At 50.6% G+C, this 21,352-nt stretch overlaps 8 protein-coding genes across 8 annotated transcripts; all 8 read right to left on the reverse strand.

The window, feature by feature from the left end:
• Positions 1 to 1,203: 1,203 nt before the first annotated feature.
• On the reverse strand, positions 1,204 to 3,584 carry PtrM4_132500 (Prenyltrans-1 multi-domain protein; the record flags this gene model as incomplete). The annotated part of the gene is made up of 3 exons (XM_001941253.2): positions 1,204 to 1,294; positions 1,352 to 3,261; positions 3,348 to 3,584. The coding sequence occupies 3 exons, from the start codon at positions 3,582 to 3,584 to the stop codon at positions 1,204 to 1,206; spliced, it is 2,238 nt and encodes a 745-aa protein (XP_001941288.1).
• A 287-nt stretch (positions 3,585 to 3,871) lies between these two features.
• PtrM4_132510 (TolA, Membrane protein involved in colicin uptake) lies at positions 3,872 to 5,728 on the reverse strand (the record flags this gene model as incomplete). The annotated part of the gene is made up of 1 exon (XM_066109082.1): positions 3,872 to 5,728. The coding sequence occupies one exon, from the start codon at positions 5,726 to 5,728 to the stop codon at positions 3,872 to 3,874; it is 1,857 nt and encodes a 618-aa protein (XP_065961074.1).
• Positions 5,729 to 7,092: 1,364 nt separating this feature from the next.
• On the reverse strand, positions 7,093 to 9,852 carry PtrM4_132520 (uncharacterized protein; the record flags this gene model as incomplete). Its single annotated transcript, XM_066109083.1, has 4 exons — positions 7,093 to 8,576; positions 8,630 to 9,409; positions 9,436 to 9,537; positions 9,648 to 9,852. 4 exons carry the CDS (start codon positions 9,850 to 9,852, stop codon positions 7,093 to 7,095), a joined length of 2,571 nt encoding a protein of 856 aa, XP_065961075.1.
• Positions 9,853 to 9,951: 99 nt separating this feature from the next.
• Positions 9,952 to 11,247, reverse strand: PtrM4_132530 (uncharacterized protein; the record flags this gene model as incomplete). Its single annotated transcript, XM_066109084.1, has 2 exons — positions 9,952 to 10,569; positions 10,618 to 11,247. 2 exons carry the CDS (start codon positions 11,245 to 11,247, stop codon positions 9,952 to 9,954), a joined length of 1,248 nt encoding a protein of 415 aa, XP_065961076.1.
• A 243-nt stretch (positions 11,248 to 11,490) lies between these two features.
• PtrM4_132540 (uncharacterized protein) lies at positions 11,491 to 12,153 on the reverse strand (the record flags this gene model as incomplete). The annotated part of the gene is made up of 2 exons (XM_066109085.1): positions 11,491 to 11,805; positions 11,842 to 12,153. The coding sequence occupies 2 exons, from the start codon at positions 12,151 to 12,153 to the stop codon at positions 11,491 to 11,493; spliced, it is 627 nt and encodes a 208-aa protein (XP_065961077.1).
• A 373-nt stretch (positions 12,154 to 12,526) lies between these two features.
• On the reverse strand, positions 12,527 to 14,794 carry PtrM4_132550 (UBN2 multi-domain protein; the record flags this gene model as incomplete). Its single annotated transcript, XM_066109086.1, has 1 exon — positions 12,527 to 14,794. One exon carries the CDS (start codon positions 14,792 to 14,794, stop codon positions 12,527 to 12,529), a length of 2,268 nt encoding a protein of 755 aa, XP_065961078.1.
• A 675-nt stretch (positions 14,795 to 15,469) lies between these two features.
• Positions 15,470 to 16,567, reverse strand: PtrM4_132560 (Metaviral-G multi-domain protein; the record flags this gene model as incomplete). Its single annotated transcript, XM_001941254.1, has 1 exon — positions 15,470 to 16,567. One exon carries the CDS (start codon positions 16,565 to 16,567, stop codon positions 15,470 to 15,472), a length of 1,098 nt encoding a protein of 365 aa, XP_001941289.1.
• A 3,078-nt stretch (positions 16,568 to 19,645) lies between these two features.
• On the reverse strand, positions 19,646 to 20,544 carry PtrM4_132570 (DUF1295 multi-domain protein; the record flags this gene model as incomplete). Its single annotated transcript, XM_001941256.2, has 2 exons — positions 19,646 to 19,823; positions 19,901 to 20,544. 2 exons carry the CDS (start codon positions 20,542 to 20,544, stop codon positions 19,646 to 19,648), a joined length of 822 nt encoding a protein of 273 aa, XP_001941291.2.
• Positions 20,545 to 21,352: the final 808 nt, after the last annotated feature.

Here is a 21,352-nt window from a genome sequence, read left to right on the forward strand (position 1 = left end):
ATTAGAGACTGGGGGCTGATGAATCGGATGTAGGCAAGAGAGTGGAAGGAAGACAGGAAGAGGAAGGTGCAGTAAACCGGGTCCAACACTCCAGTTTACCGTCACGGGTGTTATTTCCTTTGGTCGTACAGTCACTCCTTTACAAGAAATTTAAAGATGTTTGGGGATGCCCCCGCTTGAGTATTGGTGTATTCCGGCGTGTGAGCTTGCTTAAGTGATGTTTCCACATGTGCATTGGTTTGTTCTATGAATGGGATTACGTCTAGTGATTGTTGCAGAAGGGATGGAGCAAGCAGGGCAGTGATATATATCATCACTCCATCTCACTAGAAGTAGTTTCCAACTCCACCCCTGTTCCGAAATCTATAACGGCGCCGCTGTGACTTTATTCTATATATAACGGACCTCGTCCATGCCACCAGACTGCGATATAGAGTATTTCTCTCTTGAGAGAACTTTCATCTGCCCACATCAGTGGGGTAGTTGTAAAGAGTTGGCGGTGTTCCCGACCACTCTGCCATACTACCCCATAACACGCAATCTACTCTCTCTTTTGCGACTCATAGATCTGCGCAGCAAATATCTCCTAGAATCCGACAACGAGTAAGCAACTACTTCTACCTCAACAAGCAAACCCCTCTTGCATCCCCAGAGCGAGGCTTGAGCAATCAGCCGCTTTCTATACACTCTAAAATCAAGCAGAGGATGCGGTCATGTCTGGTGAGTACTTCCCATCTCTTTTTCCCCCTCCCGTAGTTACAACGTCCGACTCTAAAACTCATCCCGCAACACCACCCCCACCCTAACGTAACCACAGGTTCGGAGAAAGTGCGTCGAGCGTATAAGAACTGATACCAAGGTCGCGCATAGGTGCCTGGAACCCTCTACCAGAACGAACAACATGTCAAACTATAATGTCAAAATACCCGTGTAGCGGGAGCCGCACATAACGAAGACCACATTGCCGTCGCTGAGCACGAGAAGACGCTCGAGAACTAGGAAAACAACAAGGACATGCAGAAGGTGAACAAGAACAAGCAAGCTCTCAATATGACCGAGAAGAAGTGGTGGCTGAGCAGGTTATTTGATATTAGTATTATGTAGTCGTAGTTCAGTCTTATGTAACCTTCTCTTCACATGTTCGCTTAGTTACAAAACCGTGACTACTCATCAGCCCACCTCCTCCAACATCTTAGCCCTTTCTCAAAACAGTGCATCATCCCCAAAAGCCTTGGCATACATACCCAGCGCCTTGACGGGGAAAATAAACTTGTAGTTTGGATAAGAAATCATACTGTTCTCAGTGTTAGCAAATATCCCCAAGCACAACATCACCCCCATGAAAACTTACCAAGACTTATTAAACACGCCCTCAATCGCCTCCTGCAACCACTCGCCATTCCCTTGCTGCCTCTCCATAATCAGCTTCACCGCCCTCCTCAACGGCTCCTTCTCCGGGTAACCCCCCTCAAGCAGTGCAATAACCACCCACGCAGTCTGCACAACCTGGCTGCGAGGGTGCTGATGCCAAACACCCTGTTCGCAACTCTTATACGTTTCGCCCCACCCCCCATCCTCCATCTGGCGGTCTAGGAAAAACTGACACGCACGACGCACACGCTCGCTATTACTATACTGTTCGCCCGAGCACTTGAGCGACTCGAGCGCAAACATGCCGGCGTAGGTGAAGCAGATGCCCCAGCTACCGTACCAGGAGCCATCCGGGCGCTGCGAGCTGCGGATGTAGCCTACAGCGCGGTCGCGGAAGGCGGAGATTTCCTGGGCGCGGTAATTGGGGAAGTGGGTTTGGAACATGTGGAGGCCGGTTACGACGGCGGTTGTGCATTCTGGGTAGTCGTATTCAATCATGATGCGGCCGAAGACTTCGGCCGCGTTGAGGTGCTCGAGGAGTTCGCTGCCGCGCGTGGGCTCGTAGGTGGCGACGCCGCCCGAGGCGTTTTGCATGGTGAGGAGGACGTCGATGGCGAGTTTTAGGCGGTTGTCGGGGATGAGTGAGGGGTAGTTGTTGCGGTTTTGGAGGATGAGGATGCTCTTGAGGGCTTCGGCTGTGCAGTCGCTGACTGTGTAGCTTTGCTTGCGAGTGCTGAAACCCCAGGCGCCTTTGCGTTGTTGACGGTAGCAGGCGTGTTGGTCTCTGCTTTCTTCGAGAATTTGCTGGTCTTCTAGGAACTCGAGCACCTTTGCAAGCATTGGTGTCCATTTTTCGTCTTTGGAGAAACCGCATGCTTCCACGGCCTGGGCCACAAACGCAATGTCCCATGTTTGTACACCGTTTGTTCCGTTCATGAGCATGCCCTCATCCTTGACCCACAAGAACTCTGGAAGTGTCTTGAGATGCTCCTTGAAGGCGTGGCAGTTGGGACCGTCTCTGATGTACACACACAAAGTGTTCATGGGTCCATTCACCGGGCCAAGGTTCGCATAGTCGGTATTTTCATCCTCGGCTTGGATGAGCCACCATACATGCTCTTCAGCACGCTTGATCATCCAGTTGGGTCGAAGGTAGGGAATCCAAATAGCGACTATGAACCAAAACAGAAACTTGAGAAACCAAGTCTTCGGATGATAGTTGTCCGTATCGGCGATCGTATTCCGACGTGCATCAAAGTTGATAGTCTCATACGGTTCCATCAATAACTCCGCCCGTAGCTGGCTTGTCAAGTCATTCAACGGATACGACCATTTCCTCGAATAGATAAAACACATGGGCAGAAAGACCTGTCGCATATGTATCCACCACCGCCAAGGAGCAATAGGGACCCAATCTGGAAGCAGCCACAGCTCAGGCGGACAAGGATTGACGACATCCCAATGTGTCACACCCATCACGCTCAGCCAGAATTTTGCCCAATGAGGCGCATTCAAGGCACCACCCAGTTTCCAAAGCGTCTTGCGTGCCTTGACCATTCGCGGGTCTTCTGCGTCTGCACCAAGCAGCCTGAGCACAGTGTAGTTCATAGCTGTTCCGAACACGGTACTCTCCCCCTCGATGTGTAACCCCCACCCGCCATCTTCGGGATGCGCTCGTGCAAAGAGGTAGTTTTTTATTTCGATCGCATGCGACGCTGGAATTGGTGTCTCGGTGACATACCAGGTAATGACGAGGCCGGGGAGGAGAAACATGGGGCCTCCATATTCGCAGCCCCAGTTTCCAGGGGGTAGTTGGAGTTCGGAGAAGAAAGAAAGGCCATTGGCGGCGGCTTCGAGGGGCGTCTTTGCGGGCTTGAGGTCTGGTTGTTCCTGTGTTGTTGTATGTCAGTCTCACTTCAGTCGTTAGGAGGGACATATAACTATAGAGAGCATAGTTGAGTCTGGCGCAAACATACCGTATCAAGACCCAGAAAGTACTTGTCCGCTGTGCTTTGCGGCCAGGCCTTCATCTCCTCGTCGCTCGTCAAGTAATGCCAAGTTTGACATCCGCGGTCGTCTTTTAGCCTCCATCGCGAGTAGTCCGTCTTCTCATGTCCCTCCTTGCTCTTGACCACCCCTACGGCATCATCTATTATCTTCTGGCTTGCACCACGCTTCGTAACGCCATTGGTTGTGCCATTGACCTGTGTCATCGTGTACGGTTTGTTAACAAGATTCGTATTATCTTCCTGGGCTCATTGCACGGTCATGGAAAAGTCGTAGTGGAACAGCTGTATACTTTCGTTGCGGTGAAGGGTCTAAATCGCCGATCTTGGCAGCGACGCGTAACGTGTCCGTGCACCTTGTGCCCGGATTCATCTCATGCCCCGCGAACACCATCTTAGCGATCTCAAATTTGAAGCTGTACAACACCACACAATAGCTTAATATTAATAAAAACATAGCATTGCAGTAATTAGATACTTGCGATTAACTTGTACTATCTGAATTTTTGTGGGAGGTTGACGTTGCGGCCACGTGATGTGGTCTTTGGTGGTGGAGGCGATGGAGGAGATGCAACTCTATCGCGAGCTCTATCCTCCATCGCTCGTTTTTGACGCTTGTTCTTAGAAGAGGGCGCTCTTGAGGCTTTACGCTTGCGTTGTTGAGCTTGTTGGGTGGCTTTTTTCTGGTGTTGAGCTTCAACTTTGCGCGCGCGTTCAGCTGCTTTCTCAGCTCGCTCAAGCTCCCTTATCTCCTTGAGCCTCTGCCTCTCTACACGCTTCTCCTCGAGCTTAACTTGACGCTGCAGTTGAACCTCCTCACGCTGCTTCTTGGCCTGTGCTTTTTGGAGTTTCTCCTCTATCTTATCTCGCTCCCGTACTACTTCTCTAGCTCGAGCCTCGCGTATCTTGCGAGGAGACCAGAAGACAGAGCCACCGTGATACTCCTGGCGCTGTTGAAGGTCAAGAGCTTTGCCCTTCTTCTTATGCTTCTTTTTATGTTGAAGAGCCTCCTTTAAGCCCTCGTTCTCATGCTGTAAAAGCTTATACTGCACAGAGAGATGGTGAACGCTTGAGCGCAGCTTTCTTGCCTCATACTGATGGCTATCATTGACAGCAGCTCGTACTAACCGATCGAGCTTTCTCCAGTCATGATCAGAGAGCCCTGAAGATGAGCTTCTCTCAGCTTCTGGCGTGCTGGCAAATCTACGAAGGATAACGTTGGGATCTATTGGCCATATACCAGTAGCTTCAAACGCTTTTAATATAGTTGATTGCTTAAACGAGGCCTGCCAAGCTCTCCAGAAGAGTGGGAAGAAGTCTCCTTTCTTAATTGGAATGAGGCCTTGAGCCTTGTAGAGATGGTTAGTGAGCTCGTTGGAGTAGGCTTGAGAGAGTGGCTTGAACAGCACTACATCGAGCGGCTGGAGCGTATGAGTCGAATGGGGAGGAAGGATCATGAGGAGGATCCTATGGCGATCGCAGTACTTGATAAACTCCATCGTGAGGTGAGATCCATGGCCATCAAGGATGAGCAATCGCCATCTCCCTGATCGCTGCTTTGTATAGCGATCAAACACCTGCTCTAGCCAAGCTAGGCCTACGTCATTGTTTGACCAGCCTGTTAGAGATGATGAGACAAAGACCTCATGTTCTCCTGCCTTAATATCCTCCACCCAACTCGATCGTATGGCTCCATTTTTAGCTGCGTAGATAAGGGCTGGAGGCAGCGAGCTCCCATCGGCGCAGCAGCAGGCCAGGAGTGTCAGAAACTCGCGTGATCCATCCTGGAGAGATGCTCGAACCTCTTTCTTATCCCATTGACGCCTGCTAAATATCCTCTTACTCCTGCCTATCATACCAATAAGGAAGCCCTTTTCATCCATATTGTATATATCTCGAGCCTCTAGGTGGTATTCGGTGATCTTCTGGTGCAGCAGCTCGAAGTAGAGTCTATACTTTGACTCAGAATCAGCCAGGTGGCGCGTACGATCCATGGCGGTGGTCCACTTTGAGATAAGATAGATCTCGTGTCGGTTAATGAAGCGAGTAACCCAGCTCTCGCTGAGCTGCTGATGGGCTACTTCTGATGAGAAATTCCTGATCATCTCTCTTGTAGGAGGTAGGCCTTGCTTAGTGAGCTTAGTGATATATCGTACAAGCTCTAACTCTTGTTGTGGGCCGATAGCTTGCTGCTGAGCGTATCCATCGCTCCTAGGCCCTGTCACGCGCCTCCATCTTCGCCCTAGCGTTGAGCGGTTAACCCCCCATTTTTCAGCAACTTCTTTTAATGTGAATTTCTCTCCTGGATCGCGCGATTCTAAATCTGCAATCGCTTCATCAATCGGAGCCATAGTTGTGGAGTTATTGCGCGTCAAAGTTGTAGTATTGAGACACGCGTCGGTGTTCGGCGGGGCATGAGATGAATCCGGGCATGAGGTGCACGGACACGTTAAACTATAAACACGCGCCATGGCGGTGACGATTGGGCAAGACCAGGGTCATTTAATCGATATGCCATGGCAAAACACCCATGGAATTCTATTCAATTTTCTACAAGTCAATTCCATAATTTCTCAACAAACATATGCCAGTCAGCAGTATGCGGAAGCTTTCCGTCTTGGAGGACCCTGAAAATCCATAACCCCCAAATCTCAACCTCGCACCAAAACATATGCAAGCCTCCATCCTACAGCCTCGTACGAGCCTACCATGATGCCATTTCATCGCCCCTTGAATCCAACCCCACTCTTCGGCGCTCCCGGCCACCAGATCAAAACTTCCTCGCCACAATTACAGGCACCGAGCTTCGCCCTTGCTTGGCAGGCACTCCCGCCACAGGCGACAAATAAAATCCGTCACATCTCGGCTCAGGGCACACTGCATAGCCGCCCCCTTTCTGCTTTGAGCAACGTGCGCACAGTTCACATCTCGTTTACAATGACGGAGATAGCGGATATGCAAAGATCCGATGCCGAGTAGCTTCACTGCTGGAGATGAGATGAGATGACGATCAGGCGATGGGAATTAGTGAGCGTGTAGATATCGGTAGGATTAATGTGCTTGTGTATTGGATTACCCCGCGTAAACGCGGGAAATGAGTCTATACAGAGTGAGTCCATGTGTGTGAGTATGAGTGTGTAGTCAACGAGAGCGGAACAAGAAGCCACCAGGGCGTGCATATCGCATGCCCGCGCGCGTGCTCTCAAGTTGAAGGGAGAAAAAAGCTAAACCAAACTAAAAGCGCAAAAACTCGTGGTTTCCATAGGAAAATCGTCGTTAGATAGACGCTGCATAAAAAGCAAAAGAAAGTTGTGTGCAAATGCCCAAACATAGAAACCGCTCATGTTGCTAGAGAGGAACCGAAGAGATTGAGGAAAAAAGAAAGAAAAAAGACGGATTCCGCCGAAAGCGCTGATGCCCCGGGCATAAACCATTGTGTTACTCGATGTGAAGGTTGTATAATAGTAAAAATCTGTTAGAACAAGGTCTCCTCTGGTGGTATGACTACCATAGGCGACCGAGTAGAGGTACGAAAGGTAACCCTGTATTGGATTGAACTTCACTAAGAGCTATTGTTCTATCTACTTGTTGTTATGATGATCTTAGGACGTACATGACAGATCATCATTCCGCGTCGGTCCTTCTGCTCGGGCTTACTCCACGAACCTCACCTCGCCGACCTGGACTGAACCTAACATATTCTTAACACTCCCCCTCAGGGCAGGTCCGGTCCAAGGACAACTCCTAATTGGTTCTTGAATCTCTCGAATGCGACTCGCTGCAATGGCTTTGTCATTCCATCAGCCACCATGTCTGCAGTTGGAACGTAGGCCACATCGAGTTTGCCTTGTTCTGCTAGGTCTCGGATAAAATGATAACAGACGTCGATGTGCTTTGATCTTTCGTGAAGGTGAGGGTTCTTTGTAAGTGCAATGGCACCCTGGTTGTCTCCTAGCATCTGGACCTTGTTGGTGTCTTTTCCAATGTACTTTGGGAACCCAAGATCTCTAAACATTTGAGCAATCCACTGGCCTTGCTTGCAGCATGTTGATAGTGCGATGTATTCAGATTCGCAGCTTGACGTTGCAACAGACCGTTGCTTCTTGCTAGACCATGATATTGGACCTCCGTAGAACATTGCAGTGCTCCCTGAAACGCTCTTTCGGTCTACCATGTCGCTTGCCCAGTCAGCATCAGAGTAGATGACAAATTGCGAGTGTACTCCCCCTGGTCCGTAGCGTAGCTTCAATGTCACTGTCGACCTTAGATATCGTAGCAGGTTCTTCAACGCATGGCCATGGTGTTCTGCTGGATCGCTCATGTATTGGCTTAGCTTTCCGAGGGTGAATGCAATGTCTGGACGTGTAAGAACCATAGCAAACATAAGGCTCCCTATCACTTGCTGGTATTCAGTGATGTCGATTCGGGTGTCGTTGTCAGTGGCTGGCCTAAATGAAGTGTAATCTGCAGATGGAATCTTCTTGTCTCTGTGTTGTTTGCTAGACATTCCAAACTTGTCAAGTACTGCGTGTAGGTACTGTTCTTGATCGAGGTAGATTGTGCGGCGCTTTCTGTCTCGCGTAACTCGTACTCCAAGGATCTTATGAATCTCCCCCAGGTTCTTGGTGTTGAATCTTCCAGAAAGCTTCTCGTAGAACCAATCAATTTGAGCTCGATCTTTTGCAGCAGCAGCAATGTCATCAACGTAGACGAGGATACGGAGTTGTTTTTCTTTGTGGATAAACATGCACGGGTCTGCGAGGCTTTGTACGAATCCCCATGCCAGAAGTTCTTTCTTTATCAACAAGTTCCAGTCGCGAGCAGCCTGTTTGAGTCCGTATAAGCTGCGGAGAACTCTAAGGACGTATCCTTTTTTGACTTCTACTCCTTGGGGTTGCTTAAGAAAGATCTCTTCCTTCAAGTGCGACTCTGTGAATGCATTCTTAATGTCAAAGTGGAAACATTCCAGGTTTTCCGCTGCGACAGTGGCCATAAACAGACGTAAGGTGTCCATGCGGACTGTCGGGGCAAAAGTCTCGTTGTAGTCTGTTCCGTGTGCTTGCGTAAAACCTCTTGCCACAAGGCGTGCCTTAAACCTCTCAACAGTCCCGTCGAGATTCGTTTTGACTGTAAAAACCCACTTTGAATCAACCATGTTCGCGTCTTTTGGCTTTGGAACTTCCTCCCAGGTTCGATTCTCTATTAACGCGATTATCTCTTCAAGTATTGCTGCTTTCCATTGCTTTCCATACTTTGGGTCGTTGATAGCTTGCTCGTGTGTCTGGGGATCTGGATTCCTGCGATCTCGGTTGCTGCGAAAGCCTTCTCAGATAGTCGTGTTTGCTCTTCTGTAAGGCCAACTTGGGCTAGCATAGCTTTAACGATCTTGCTAAATCTCTCGTCCTCAACAATCTCTTCGTTAGACCTCTTCCGTTTGGCTTGTCTAGTGAAGTATCGTGGAATCTCCTTTTCTCGTACAGACTGGGTACACGGTTCTTCGGGCCCCTCTTCGTTCACAAGATTAGGAACCCGCTCATCAGATGGTGCAGTAGGAGGAATAGTAGTTAGCCTCCTTGGTCTTCCTCTGTGACGCTTCACTGGTTCATGAGTTAGCTCTGCCGAAGATGGTTCCATTAGGTTCTCGGAAACTGGTTCTATTGGTTCTGCAGGAGATGGTTCCATTGGTTCGGTAGGAGATGGTTCCATTGGTTCTGCAGGAGATGGTTCCATTCGTTCGGTAGGAGTTGGTTCCATTCGTTCGGCAGGAGATAATTCTAGATCCTTCCTAGGTCTTCCTCTTGGTTTTCGGTCTGGCATCGTATTCTGCGTTCCTTGTGGTCCAGCTGGTATGTTTCGCAGTCGTAGTTCAACTTTCCCTCCAGGGGTGTATTCGTCCACTGACAATCGGCTTGTCCTTGAGGTGTATCCAAGCTCTGGCGAATAGAACTTGAACTGCTTATTTGTTGTCTCAGAATATCCCATAAATACTCCAATTCTGCCACGGTCCACGAGCTTGTCATGTCGTTGGTCTGCTGGAATCGTTTTAGGGTTGATGTACGAATAGCACAGATGTCAATGAGCAAGCTGAGCGAGCTCAGCCAATTGGCTTGCTCAGCCAATTGAGCGGAGGCCAGCAGCTCGCTCGGCTCGCTCGGATTGGCTGAAACAGGGCTGTCAGCTCGCTCGGCTTGATGGGCTCAGTCCCGATTAGGAAAGTTATATAGAAACCTTGGTGTTGAGTTTCTCAGCTAATATCCCACTTATGTACACCGTATTTCGCGTCCATCTCCTCATCGCTGATAGCCTCCTTTACAGGCACCTCACCACTGCCAAATCTAGCTCTTATCCATCGTCGATCGCACTGTATTGCTGCTAGAAGTTGCGGAGAAATGCTGCGCCGACGGGGCTCGAGGAGGTCACCCAGCTCGCTGAATAAGCGCTCACACTCACAGCTTGAGCCTGGGATTGATAGCATGTCGATAGCAAATTTGCTAAGGCTGGGGTAGCGATCGCGGAGTCCTACCCAGTATTTTATAGGGTCGACGCCCTCGCTAGCGATCGGTTCGCTGCGTTTCTAAGCCTCATATTCATCCTCCTCGTTCTCCGTAAGCCCTGCCGGCTTAATAAAGCTGTTAATAGCGTCTTCTATATCATTGTGCCTAACTTTAGAGCGTAAGCGCGGCTTCGGTAAGCTTTTGTACTCCGCCCACAAATGTTGAAACTTGCGGTTGCTGCTCTCTAGCCAATCAGGCTTATCCGCCCACGCTGCGTCAAGGTAGCTTTTGTAGCGAGGATGAAGGATTATAGCAGCATAGTAAGCTGGCGAGAGGTCGAGCTTGTTGTAGTACTCGCGGGCTTTAACTAGGGCAGCGCGGAGGTTGATAGCAAGGTGGTCTTCGGGTGACTCTGTATGCTCATCATAAATGACGTCTTCATAGCTTTGCAAGCGGTCCTCATAGACTCCAAGTAAGTATTCAAATACTAGAATAACCTCAGCGATTGCTCCAAAAGCACCGCTTTTGCCGCGGCCTTCAAGCCGTTTTGTAGCTTGTTTTAGTGGCCTAAGCACATCAATATACTCAGCAATCACCTGCCAGTCATGGGCATTGATCCCATCAGACCTCATCCAATCCGGCGCTGCAGGCAGCTTGTTGTTACGACTTCGGGCGTACGCGTCTTCAGTTTCAATCTTCTAAATATGGTAGTTGGCGTACCTATTAACCGCTAATTACAACTCAACAGCGCGCTTAAAACACGAAACGTAAGAGTTATAGCGAGTAACAACTAGCTTAACGGGCTCCTTGATTTTGTGCTGTTCTGTTGGCGCGTTGACAGGCTGGTCCCTAATAGCGAGCTTCTGATACTTCTCAAAAAGAGCGTACTGTTGTGGTGTTTTGATGTAGTTAATAACCGCGACAAGCACTCCTAATGGTCCATCGCCTCGCCAAGTAGCCATATTCTCAGCTTCGTTCACGCGCTCAGTCTCCTCGTTGTCGTAGGACTCTTTCTCCTCACCCCAGAGTAGCATCTGGCCAATGAGATTAAGCGTATAAGGACCGCAGCGAAGGCGACGCTCAGTAGCGCTAAAGCCTATCTGCAAGGCGAGAGTGTTAATCGTGGTGTTGTTGTTATGTGCGTTGTCGAGGACGAAGTAACCGAGCTTGCCCACAGTGATTTCGAACTGCTTGAATATTGCCATCACGACCTCAGCCATAGCCTCGCCGGTGTAGGCACCTGTCAGTTGTGGGAGCGCAATAGGCAAGTCCCTGAGCTCGCCAGAGCTATCAACGTAGTGGGCGACGATACCTAAGTAACCGCGCTTGCCACCTTTTGTCGTCCATCCGTCAAAGCTTACATAGACTTTGCTCATTGATTCTGAAAGGCTTGCGATAACCTTTAGTAACAGGTAGTTGTACAGGCGTATAACGTATCGTGAGACGCTGTTATAAGATGCCCACAAGGCTCGTTCTGCCTCTACGCTAGCTAATTATATCATATTGCGAAAAGACGATGATTCGAATTGTGAGAGTGGGAGGTTGTTTTCGACGAGCTAGGTAACGGCCGCAAGCCTAAACTCTTGTATATTGAAGTTGGTAAGCTCGTTGGCAACAGCCTAAGAGCAGCCCTTCTGAAGGGCGCGTTCGAGGAGAGTTTCTTTCCGAGGAGCGACGGTAGTGCGCTTACTTGGAGGCTTCAAGCCATGAACTTTCTTGTCTTCTCCGAGATGACGTGCTGGCGCTGATGGAGACTGCGAGACGTTATGTATGCCACGGCCAACAGTAGTGAACTTGTGCTTATAGCAATAGTGGCAGATCCACGTAACTTTTGCGACGTTGCTGCGCAAGGCGATGCGATAGCCATGGCTGTATACCCAGCTTGCTCGGTTCGAAAGTGATGTGGGCGGCTTGCAGTGCTTTGGGTAGCGACTCTAATTAAAGCCGTCGTATTTGTCCTCTACCTATACGAAACCCTTGTCGACAGCCTCGCTAGCTGCTCCTGAAGCTGCAACAGTGGCATGCTCGCTGCCCTTAGGTGGTGGGATGATCGTCTCTTCGGCGCGCGACTCTCGGAGGGTCGCTTCAAAATTTGGTGCTTGTGGCGCGGCAACGAGAGCTTGACGCGGCGACAGCGGTGGAGGAGGTGGAGATGGTGAGAATGGCTGAGTATCGACTAGCACAGGTTGGCTGGCAGTCCCGCGATGACGCGCTGCGACTCTAGGGCGCTTCGAAGTTGTCGCGATTTCTAGAGCATTAACGCATGTTCTTTTTGCTGGCATTATAGCAACGGCGAGGTAGATAATAGCTGCAAATAGAGACGCGTTGGTGGAGTATAGGTGAGTGTGGTGGGTGATAAGTAGTAAGTGAAGTGTCGCAGAAGGAGAATATTGTTGCCAGGCCGTTAGCCGGAAGTTTAGTAGCTTATTTGCTAGAAATATAGCAAAAAAGAGTGTATTTTAGGTTATAACTAGGTTTCGAACTTACGCACTACACCTAAAAATCATCGTGAGATTGCCCCTCCACCAAGTCCTTCAGCCCCAAGTTTCCAACCGCTCCATCCAACCAAGCTAAGCAAGCTGACTGAGCGAGCGCCTATCCCTAAGCTCGCTCGGCTTGCAAGCGCGCACTGCGCGCTCAGCTCATTCGGCTTGGTCAAAACGTCCAAGCCGAGCGAGCTGAGCGAGCCGGCTCGCTCGTTGACAAGTATGACGAATAGCATTTGCTCCCCCATACACGGATGTGGTCAATGGATGGTTTCGTTCCTGTGAATGCCTCTTCAGGACTGACTTGCTTTCCATTGATCATAGGTCCTGTGTTTGTACGGTTGCGTAGGTATGCGTCTGCTTCGACAGCTTCATCCCAAAACTCAATTGGTAAACCAGCGTCTTTCAACATTGCTCTCATATCAGCTTCAGCAGTTTGGATGTTTCGCTCGGCTGGTCCATTCTGGTGTGAGGAAGCAATTGTTGTAGGCTGAATTTCCACGCCTTGTGTAACTCTCCATTCCTCAGCTTGCTGTAGAAGTTCTGGTGCATTGTCGGTTCCAGCAGCTTTGACTTTCTCGCCAGTTTGATGTTCTACAAAGGTCTTCCAGATTCGGAGTTCCCGTTGTGCGTCTCCCTTTTTCTTCAGCGGGATAACCCAGTTTTTCCGCGTGTAGCTATCAATAATTTGGAGGAACCACCTGTTTCCTCGTAGAGATGTTGGAAAGGGTCCAGCAATGTCAAACTGTACTAAGGCTAGCTTCGTGGCCTTGTGCTCTCTTAGCTGCTTAGGGATGCTGTTCTTCATCTTTGTCAGGGAACACACTTCGCAGATTTCAATCTTCTCTGGAACTTGAATCTTCTTCTGGAGAGTTGTAACTTCGTGGAGTTTGGCAATCTTTGTAGGTCCTAGGTGTGCGAAACGTCTGTGATACAGCAGGTATCTCTCCTTTTCATTAACCTTAAGCTCGCTCTTAACTGGTGTATGGGGTTCCGTGCCTAGGAATGCTGTCTCGTGGTATCCATCGGCAATGTGTGACACTACGTAGAGGCCGTCGTCCATAGTTGCTTTAATAATGATCTCCTTTCCTAGTTTGAAGCATAGTACGTGTGAATTGAAACGACCCTTCAGGCCTGCTGCGCAAATTCTTCTCCCTGATAACAAATTGACTCCAAGGTTAGGTACAAGCAGTACTTCTGACAACCATGTCGACGATCCGTCTTTACACACCACTTGAGCTTCTCCTTTCCAGTCTGCATATAATTCTCCCCCTCCAACCCGAACTAGTCTTCGCTTGATCTTGATCATTCGTCTAAACAATGAGGGTTGGTCAGACATGTGGGAGGAGGCGCCAGTGTCGGCAGCCCAAGTAGATGGAGAGGCCTTACCGACAATGTCTTTTGAGAGACGGCATGTCTCAATTTCCTCGGGTTCAGAGTCTGAGGTCTCGGATAATTCATCTGACTCTGAATTGACTTCTTCGGCTCCATATGCTTTGCCAGTCTTTTTGTGAGAATTCCTTTGCTTGAGTGTCTTAATAGGCGGCTTAGATGATTTCTTAGCGTCGTATTCCTTAAGGAGCTTTCGAGCTCTCTCACGTCTTGGACAGTCTCGTACGCCATGGGCTCCGTCACAAAGGAAGCATTGGACCATAAACTTAGTACCAGATTCGGAGTCAGACGATAGTGGTGAGCTCTTGTGATTTCGGCGCTTGTAAGGCGGAACATACTTCTCCGTCTTCCGGAATGCTGGGAGAGCTTTTTCGTCGGCGTCTTGCTGGTCTCGAACCTCCTTCTCTTCCAGAAACTTAAGTTTCTGTTCAACCGTAAGGTTAAGTTGGGCGTTTAAGGTGTCAATCGTAGTCTTAAATTCTTTCGGGAGTGATCTAATAAGAACGAGTAGTAGTGCAGAGTCCTTGTAAGCTCCGTTGGTGTCAGCGTCTGCTGCTACGAGTTTGCGTCGGTATTCCTTTAGCTTTTCCCATGATCCAACAATTGTGTTCCCAGGATTGAATGTGAACGTTTGAATTCTGGTCATGTAAATGTTGGCGGTTGTGGCGTCAGTTTGGGTGTACTTCTTTTGTAGGTAGGCCCAGAACTGGAAGGCAGTGTCGTATTCGTCAATAAGGGCTTGGTCATCTTCAGTAAGCGACCGAAACAAGAGATCGATTGCAGTGGCTTCATCTTCTAGGTACTTGTCTCTTTTTTCAATGTTGACGCGGATCTTAGTATGCTTGTCTGCTTCAGCAATTTCCAACTCTTCCATAGCCTCCGTTAGTTCACCGGCTATTGCTATTTGGCAGTGCTGTACCAGGTTTTTCTCGCAGACATAGAAGACTTTCTTCCCCTTAAGCTTGACCTTGTTTCGGCGGAACCAAGTATCGTGGTTTTCAGCTGTAAGTTGGGGAATCTTCCATTCTTCCTTCTCTACAGCCATCTTGTGTGTTTTGAGTTGGTGAGACTATTATGCGAGCAAGGTACGTGGTATGATGCTAAGAGTGTAGGTGATGCGGGCGATGCGGGCGATACAGGCGATGCGGGCGATGCGGGCGATCCGGGTGATATTCTGCGGGCGGTGCAGTCGTTATCGGTTCTCGGGTGTAGAGACGGTGTATTTAAGTGTGATTGCGTGTTAACCGCGTTGTACACGACTTCTTTTCTTTTCTGATTCCTTCTTGAATCTAAGTCCTTCGTGACTTGGGTGGATGTTTTGATTCCTTCTTGAATCTGAGTCCTTCGTGACTCGGGTAGGTGTTTGAAAACAATAACGTTGGGTTAGGCAACCGGGCTCATAACCTGTTAGAACAAGGTCTCCTCTGGTGGTATGACTACCATAGGCGACCGAGTAGAGGTACGAAAGGTAACCCTGTATTGGATTGAACTTCACTAAGAGCTATTGTTCTATCTACTTGTTGTTATGATGATCTTAGGACGTACATGACAGATCATCATTCCGCGTCGGTCCTTCTGCTCGGGCTTACTCCACGAACCTCACCTCGCCGACCTGGACTGAACCTAACATATTCTTAACAAAATCGTTGTTTCGGGTATCGCAGAAAAAAAGTAACCATCCTCCTCTCAACAGCCACGCCCGGCTCCCCATACTTGATGCCTAGTCACTGAGGTCAGGATTTGCAACAAAGAGGCGCGTTCCCATGGTCATAGTTCTCTCGTCCACACTTCCTCTTCTCACCAGATCGTCTTTACTGCCCTTCTTCTCTGTCACGGGCGGCTTCAGCATACCTGGGGCGGGCATCTGACCCACATCGCCAAAGTTTCTTTCCCCACTACTTCCGCTACCGGTACTGAGATTTGTTTTTGTTTTGTGAAAGTAGCTGTTGTCGTTGGGAGCATTGACGTCGTACTCGGCTGGCGAAGGTGTAGGCTCTTCTTTGAGATCGCCAAGCTCGCCATCCGAATTCTGCGGTGGTGTGCTGTTGGAAGATATGCGGCCGGCGGGGTTTGCGTAAGACATGCGGCGTCCGGAGCCCAGGGAGCTGCGGCCTGAGCCGGTGCGGTGGTGGTACTGGCCTCCGTTCTTGACCGAGCCTGCGTCTTCGTCGTCGCCCTCGTCGACTTCCGAGGCACTCAGGCGCATGGGCACACCGGATCCAGCATACGTCACTGGTGCGTAGAGTGACGCTTTTGGCAGGCCGTGGTGACGGCCAATCTTGGATCGCACGCCGCCTGCCATGCTGGACCCTCCCGACGCACTCCGCGGGGGAACGTGGTGTGGCCCGCCTGCGACCTCCATGTTTGCGCGCATCTTGGCCTGCCGTTGCTGTGCGAGCATGCGTGGGTCTTCGTACTGGGCTCGGTCACACCAGACCGTGGCCTTTTGTTTCCGCATCAGGGCAACATATGAGGTGGGCGAATTGCCTCCGGAACGCGTGGATGAGGAGCGGCGCAAGGTGCCGCTGTTGGAGCGGTTAGGGGTGCCCGTAGTAGAGCTGGTCGACGACGTGGGCGTCCGGCGGAGGCTTGTCTGGTACTGGGTTGGGTATTGCGAATTCATACTGGCAGTCGTGGGCGATTGAGTGGGAAAGACACCCGAGCTGGTGGTGCGCGTCCGCGAGTGGCCTGGCTGAATTGTGTCGTATTGGTGAGGCGGGGGCCGCACAGCGATGCCGGGATTTGCTACGGGCTTACGACGGAGAGGAACAGCCCCGTAGGCGGGTTGTTGTGGTGGTTGCGTGACGATGGCCTGCATCTTGGAAGAGGTGGATATTGATTGCTTGATTGACAGCCTGACTAACTAAGCCGTACTCCCTCGCTTGAGTGGCAGACGGCGTGAAACACGGATCGGCGCCCTGACGTCAAGGTGAACTGTGTGGTAGAAACAAGCAACTATTGTTGAATGAAAGCACCCTGGATAGCCGTCAAGCACGCGGCAAAGAGGAGCCGGAGTTTATGTAGAAGATGTAATGGCGATATGGAAGATGCTGGCTTGGCGCCCCGCTTGCGTCGATGTTGCTGCAGCCCTGCAGTGCCAATGCACTGACTTCCCACTGCTTCCGACAGTCGGCTGAGGTGAGGTGACGTGCGGCAATCGCAAATCAATTGACGATGCTGACAGTGCTGGCACTGGCGATATTTGGCCGGCGGACGAAGCGGCGGCGATGGCGGGGGGGTTCTGTCGAGCCCCGCGGGAGAATTACTGTAGAAAGAGAAGATGTGTTTGGCGACAGGGGGCGAGGATGGCCGACGGTCGGGATTGTTGGAGAAATTCCCTGGTGGGCAACAGGGAGAGTACGGGCACCGAGTCTAAAGAAAGCTGTCAGCACATGGCGAACACGAGCCATTTCAGTGTTTGAGCAGGCCGGCAACGCCAGCTGATGCTTGCAACAAAGCAGCGTAGCGCGTGGGAACCAGCTTACAGAACAGGGTAACTCGACCTGGAATGGACAGACAGCTAGAAGCTACGGGCTAGAGGCTCCAAGGAACGTGGGCCGTCGTTAGGCTGGTAGATGTGGTGCGGGACAAGCAAAAAGGCAGTTGGCGCAAATATGCACGATACAATATCGACGGTATTGACTGGAGCGGCCGTAAAGAGGAAGACGCCGTGTCTTGTATCTTGGCCGCCGTCCGTCACAGCCGTCGACAGGCCTGGCGCTAGAAATGTGTGAGCCGACACTTGGGAACCACATCTCCACCCAAAAAACGTCAATGACGAAAGGCCCATGACTGTTGCTCCGCCGTGGCGTGCTCTCTCGCGCGCCCGCTCCCCTTGGGTTGCACGGCCATAGCAGCGCTGTGATAACGCCACAAAAACAGGAATCCACCTTGCTGTATAGCCAAACTGCCCCCAAAAACCGTCAAAATCCACACCCGCCCACGGCTCACGATGCTGCCTTTGGGCCCTGTCGGCCGAATCACCCTTGCCCATGTCCCCATGCCATGTCCAAACTTCGCCAAATCCAAATCCCATTTTCTGCATGTGCTCTCGCCTTGGACTCATGGCCAAACGTCGTAGCTCGGATCACGTCTGCGCTTAACACTTGCATGATCGCCTTTTGGTTGCAGCCGCCGCCTACTCAAACATTACTTTGCTTTGCGAGTACGACTACAACACCTGTGACCCATCTGATCATGGTGACCTGATGACTGACCTGTCCGCCATGTTTCATCCTCACCCCCTCCAGGCCTCATCAATACGAAGCCATGACCTCAAGCAACGTCAAACGCCTCACCACATCAACCCATGGTACGACTATCAACACCGGTTCCATGCCTGCCAGACCTCAACCCGGTGCCCATCTACTAGGATGCCATCAAGGCCCAGCACTAGCCTGAGGCAAATCATCACGTTTCATTCGCAGCGCCTCCCGGCTTTCCCTAACGTGCTGTGACGAACGGCCTGCTTGAGCCTCTCACTGTCTTTGCCGACAAAGTCCTAGTGGGGTCGCTATGCACGTCGATGCACCACCAGCCGTTCCCCGCTCTCTAGCACCGCCCACTCGCCCAAAGGAATCACCATCACCCAAACTACCTCGAGATCGCGATCTCAGCTGCTAGACACCTCCAAGCCAAAAGTGTTGAGCCTCCACATCCTCACACCATGCGCAGTTTTTTTAACCCTCAAACACCACCCCTCGGTCATGACCGAATCTTCTAGCACGGCCATAGTTGCCCCCCACAGCCACCTCCTGATCATCAATAAATGACATGCGTTTCCGATCAACCTTCGATATAGAATTAGGTGGAGATACGAGGCATGCTGCAATGTATTTCTGGAACGTCTTTGGGGGGGGATGCAACACAGATCGCACGTTGCGCACCAGATGGAGATGCACCTGTGGCGTCGCATCCCAGAGCGACATCGCGCCGCAAGCCCGCCGAGCGAAGAGGACCCTGAAAAGCTGAGTGAGGGTTTTTTTTACACAACAATACGGCAGATCATTGCTCCATGTGCCGCCGGCTGTTCATGACCCCGCGTTAGATGTTTCTCCGGCATGAAGCGAATGACCTATACGACGCTGCTGCAGCTGCTGCACATTGGCCTTATCGTATCTTTTTTCAGCTTCAATGATCCTTTCATGAGCCGATCAGAACATGGCGGTCGCTGCTCCTACGGGTCGTGCCCATGCCGTACCAAGCAACCCAACCCAAGCCGCTACTTGCTTGACTTTGCTCGTGATTAGTCGGCCTGTCAACATCACACCAGCTGGCCACGGAATTCCTCACTCAGCCAAACAAATCCCAAGCGCTCGGTTTGAGGGGTGTCGCACAACGTCCGCAGATCTCTCGCGCCTGCATGTCAGATCGCACACCATCTTCTTTCTGCTTACTCAGTTTTACCCTCCAAACGTTAGCGAGAAGGCGTGCGAGTAATGCCCCTTGACCACAGCATGCGTGGGCACAACAGGTGGGCACGGTTGATGCCGTGCTGACGAGAACTGCACCTGCATCGTGCTACGACGAGTGGATAGCCTGTCTCCATTTCGCGTTATCGTTATCGTGAGATGCTGTTTTAGGAAATAAGCTTGCACTCTGTAGGCAGATGAGCCGGTTATTTCGCGCACTAGTCGTCGGAGATTGCTGGCTTGGGCGGTGATTGGTATCGACGGCTAGTTGATGAACTTCGTATGAAGTTGATGATTTCTTGTGCGTTGGTGATCTATGTCGCACAATGGCTTGATCTGCTGTGCATGCACAAATTACCTGTGAAGCGCGAGAACCGACTTGAAGATCTTGTGTGAATGGAATATCTGCTTCACGGATGTTTGCGGAGTCGGATGGTCGTATATCCGGAATCCAATTTAGTTCTTCAGCAACGTGCGTATCTGGCCTAGTAAATATACGGTATCAACTTGTATGGTGTCTTCCGCTTGAACTCCTCCCACTGAGCGCCATAGCGCTTTTCGCAATACTCGTTTAGAATGGGAATAGCACGGTTTGAGAAATCCCATGCGAAGAAAGCTCCGACCAGCGCCCCCAATGTGTAGCCTCCACCGGCCATGGCGTACCTACACTTGGTTAGCAAAAACAACTCCACGTCTCAGGCATTAGGCAATCCATTCAACATGTTCGCTTCCGTACGTACCCCGCTCTCCACACTGTGTATGCCCCGTAGTTGATGTGGCGAGCAAAGCTCCACAATCCACCGGTGTAGGCCTTGCCCTTGTTGTTCGGGTCGGCCTTGAATCGCTTACGTTGGATTTCCGCAACGAGTTCAGTGACGATACCAACAACGTACATGGAACCACCGATGAGTAACGCCGGTTGTGGAAAATCACTCTCTGTCGAAGCAGATGTCGCGGAGATCAGGAAGGCATAACTGGCTAAGCTGTTGAATATGCCGTTGAATACCCCTATACTAATGGCGCCGCCGACGGGCATTGGTTCTCCTGACAATGCCGTGACCCATATGTTTTGCTTGACAGCGGCACCAACCGCCATGCCAAACAACGCCAATCGGTATGGTGAAAGTCCGAGACCGTCGACGAGAGATATACCCGTACGTGTTGGAAGGCCGGGAGGTAACGTCCTTAACCCTACACGATGTAGGAGCGACGTGCCGAGGCCATTGGCAAGAATCGAGTATTGGAGGTAGGGTTCAACGGCGCGAATTAGAAAGAAGGTTGTCCTGCCGGCTGGTGTGGGTGTGTAATCGCCGCGCGCAATCAGATCTTTCTTCTTGGCCGCCTCTGAGCGAGGATCCGATACGCTTTCTTGTTGGTTTGGCATTGCTAATAGAGAAACTTTCTTCTGTTAGCATACGTAACAGAATGCCGGGAACGCGCGGCACACTACCTGTGCACTTTTTGGCTACCTCTACCGGTAGGCGATGATGTCGCCTTACAATATCCTACTTACAACAAGGACTTTGTCGTATTTCTGCTCACCTGGGAGTTGTGAGGTTCATGTGCGGCTTTGCAAAGAGGGGTGGACCTCGGAGAAGGATCATGACGTCAAAGCTATGCGGTACCAAGCTTACGGAAAGTTGATCAATATGCAAGGTACGATTACATCTTTACTGCCTAGAGGTAACATCAAATAACCTTGGCGAGTCTCCCCGTATATAATACAGATATGTTGTGTTTGAAGTAAGTCGAGACGAGATCAAGCTGTACCCACATTGGGCCTAGTCGGCGCGTGTTCCCGTGATCATCTAGATTAGCGCGTCAGACAAAGGGCATCGTCCCTTCTTTCACCACAACGTGATGTTTGTATATTCGTTCAGTCAGTCCTTTGTTTGCATCTTTTGTCCTACTCGGTTCTTTTCGATATCTTTTAGCTGCTAGTTATTGCAATAGTATTGCACAATCCCATACAAAGCTCGCCGATTACCCCACCTTTGTTATCTGACTAACGTTATAGTACTTGCGCGACTATGTTGATGATATTGAGGCCAAGAACGCATGAATTGGTTTACTGTCAACCCCTGAAATTTCGAAAGAGTGAATTCGCATAGCAATACCCCACAAGCCTCAAAGTACAGATTACGGCGGAAAGCAGCGACACTGGAGAGCAGTGAATTGAGTGTTTTTGGGTT

This window comes from Pyrenophora tritici-repentis, chromosome 7, assembly GCF_003171515.1.
Source record: "Pyrenophora tritici-repentis strain M4 chromosome 7, whole genome shotgun sequence".
In the NCBI taxonomy this organism is placed as follows: domain Eukaryota; kingdom Fungi; phylum Ascomycota; class Dothideomycetes; order Pleosporales; family Pleosporaceae; genus Pyrenophora; species Pyrenophora tritici-repentis.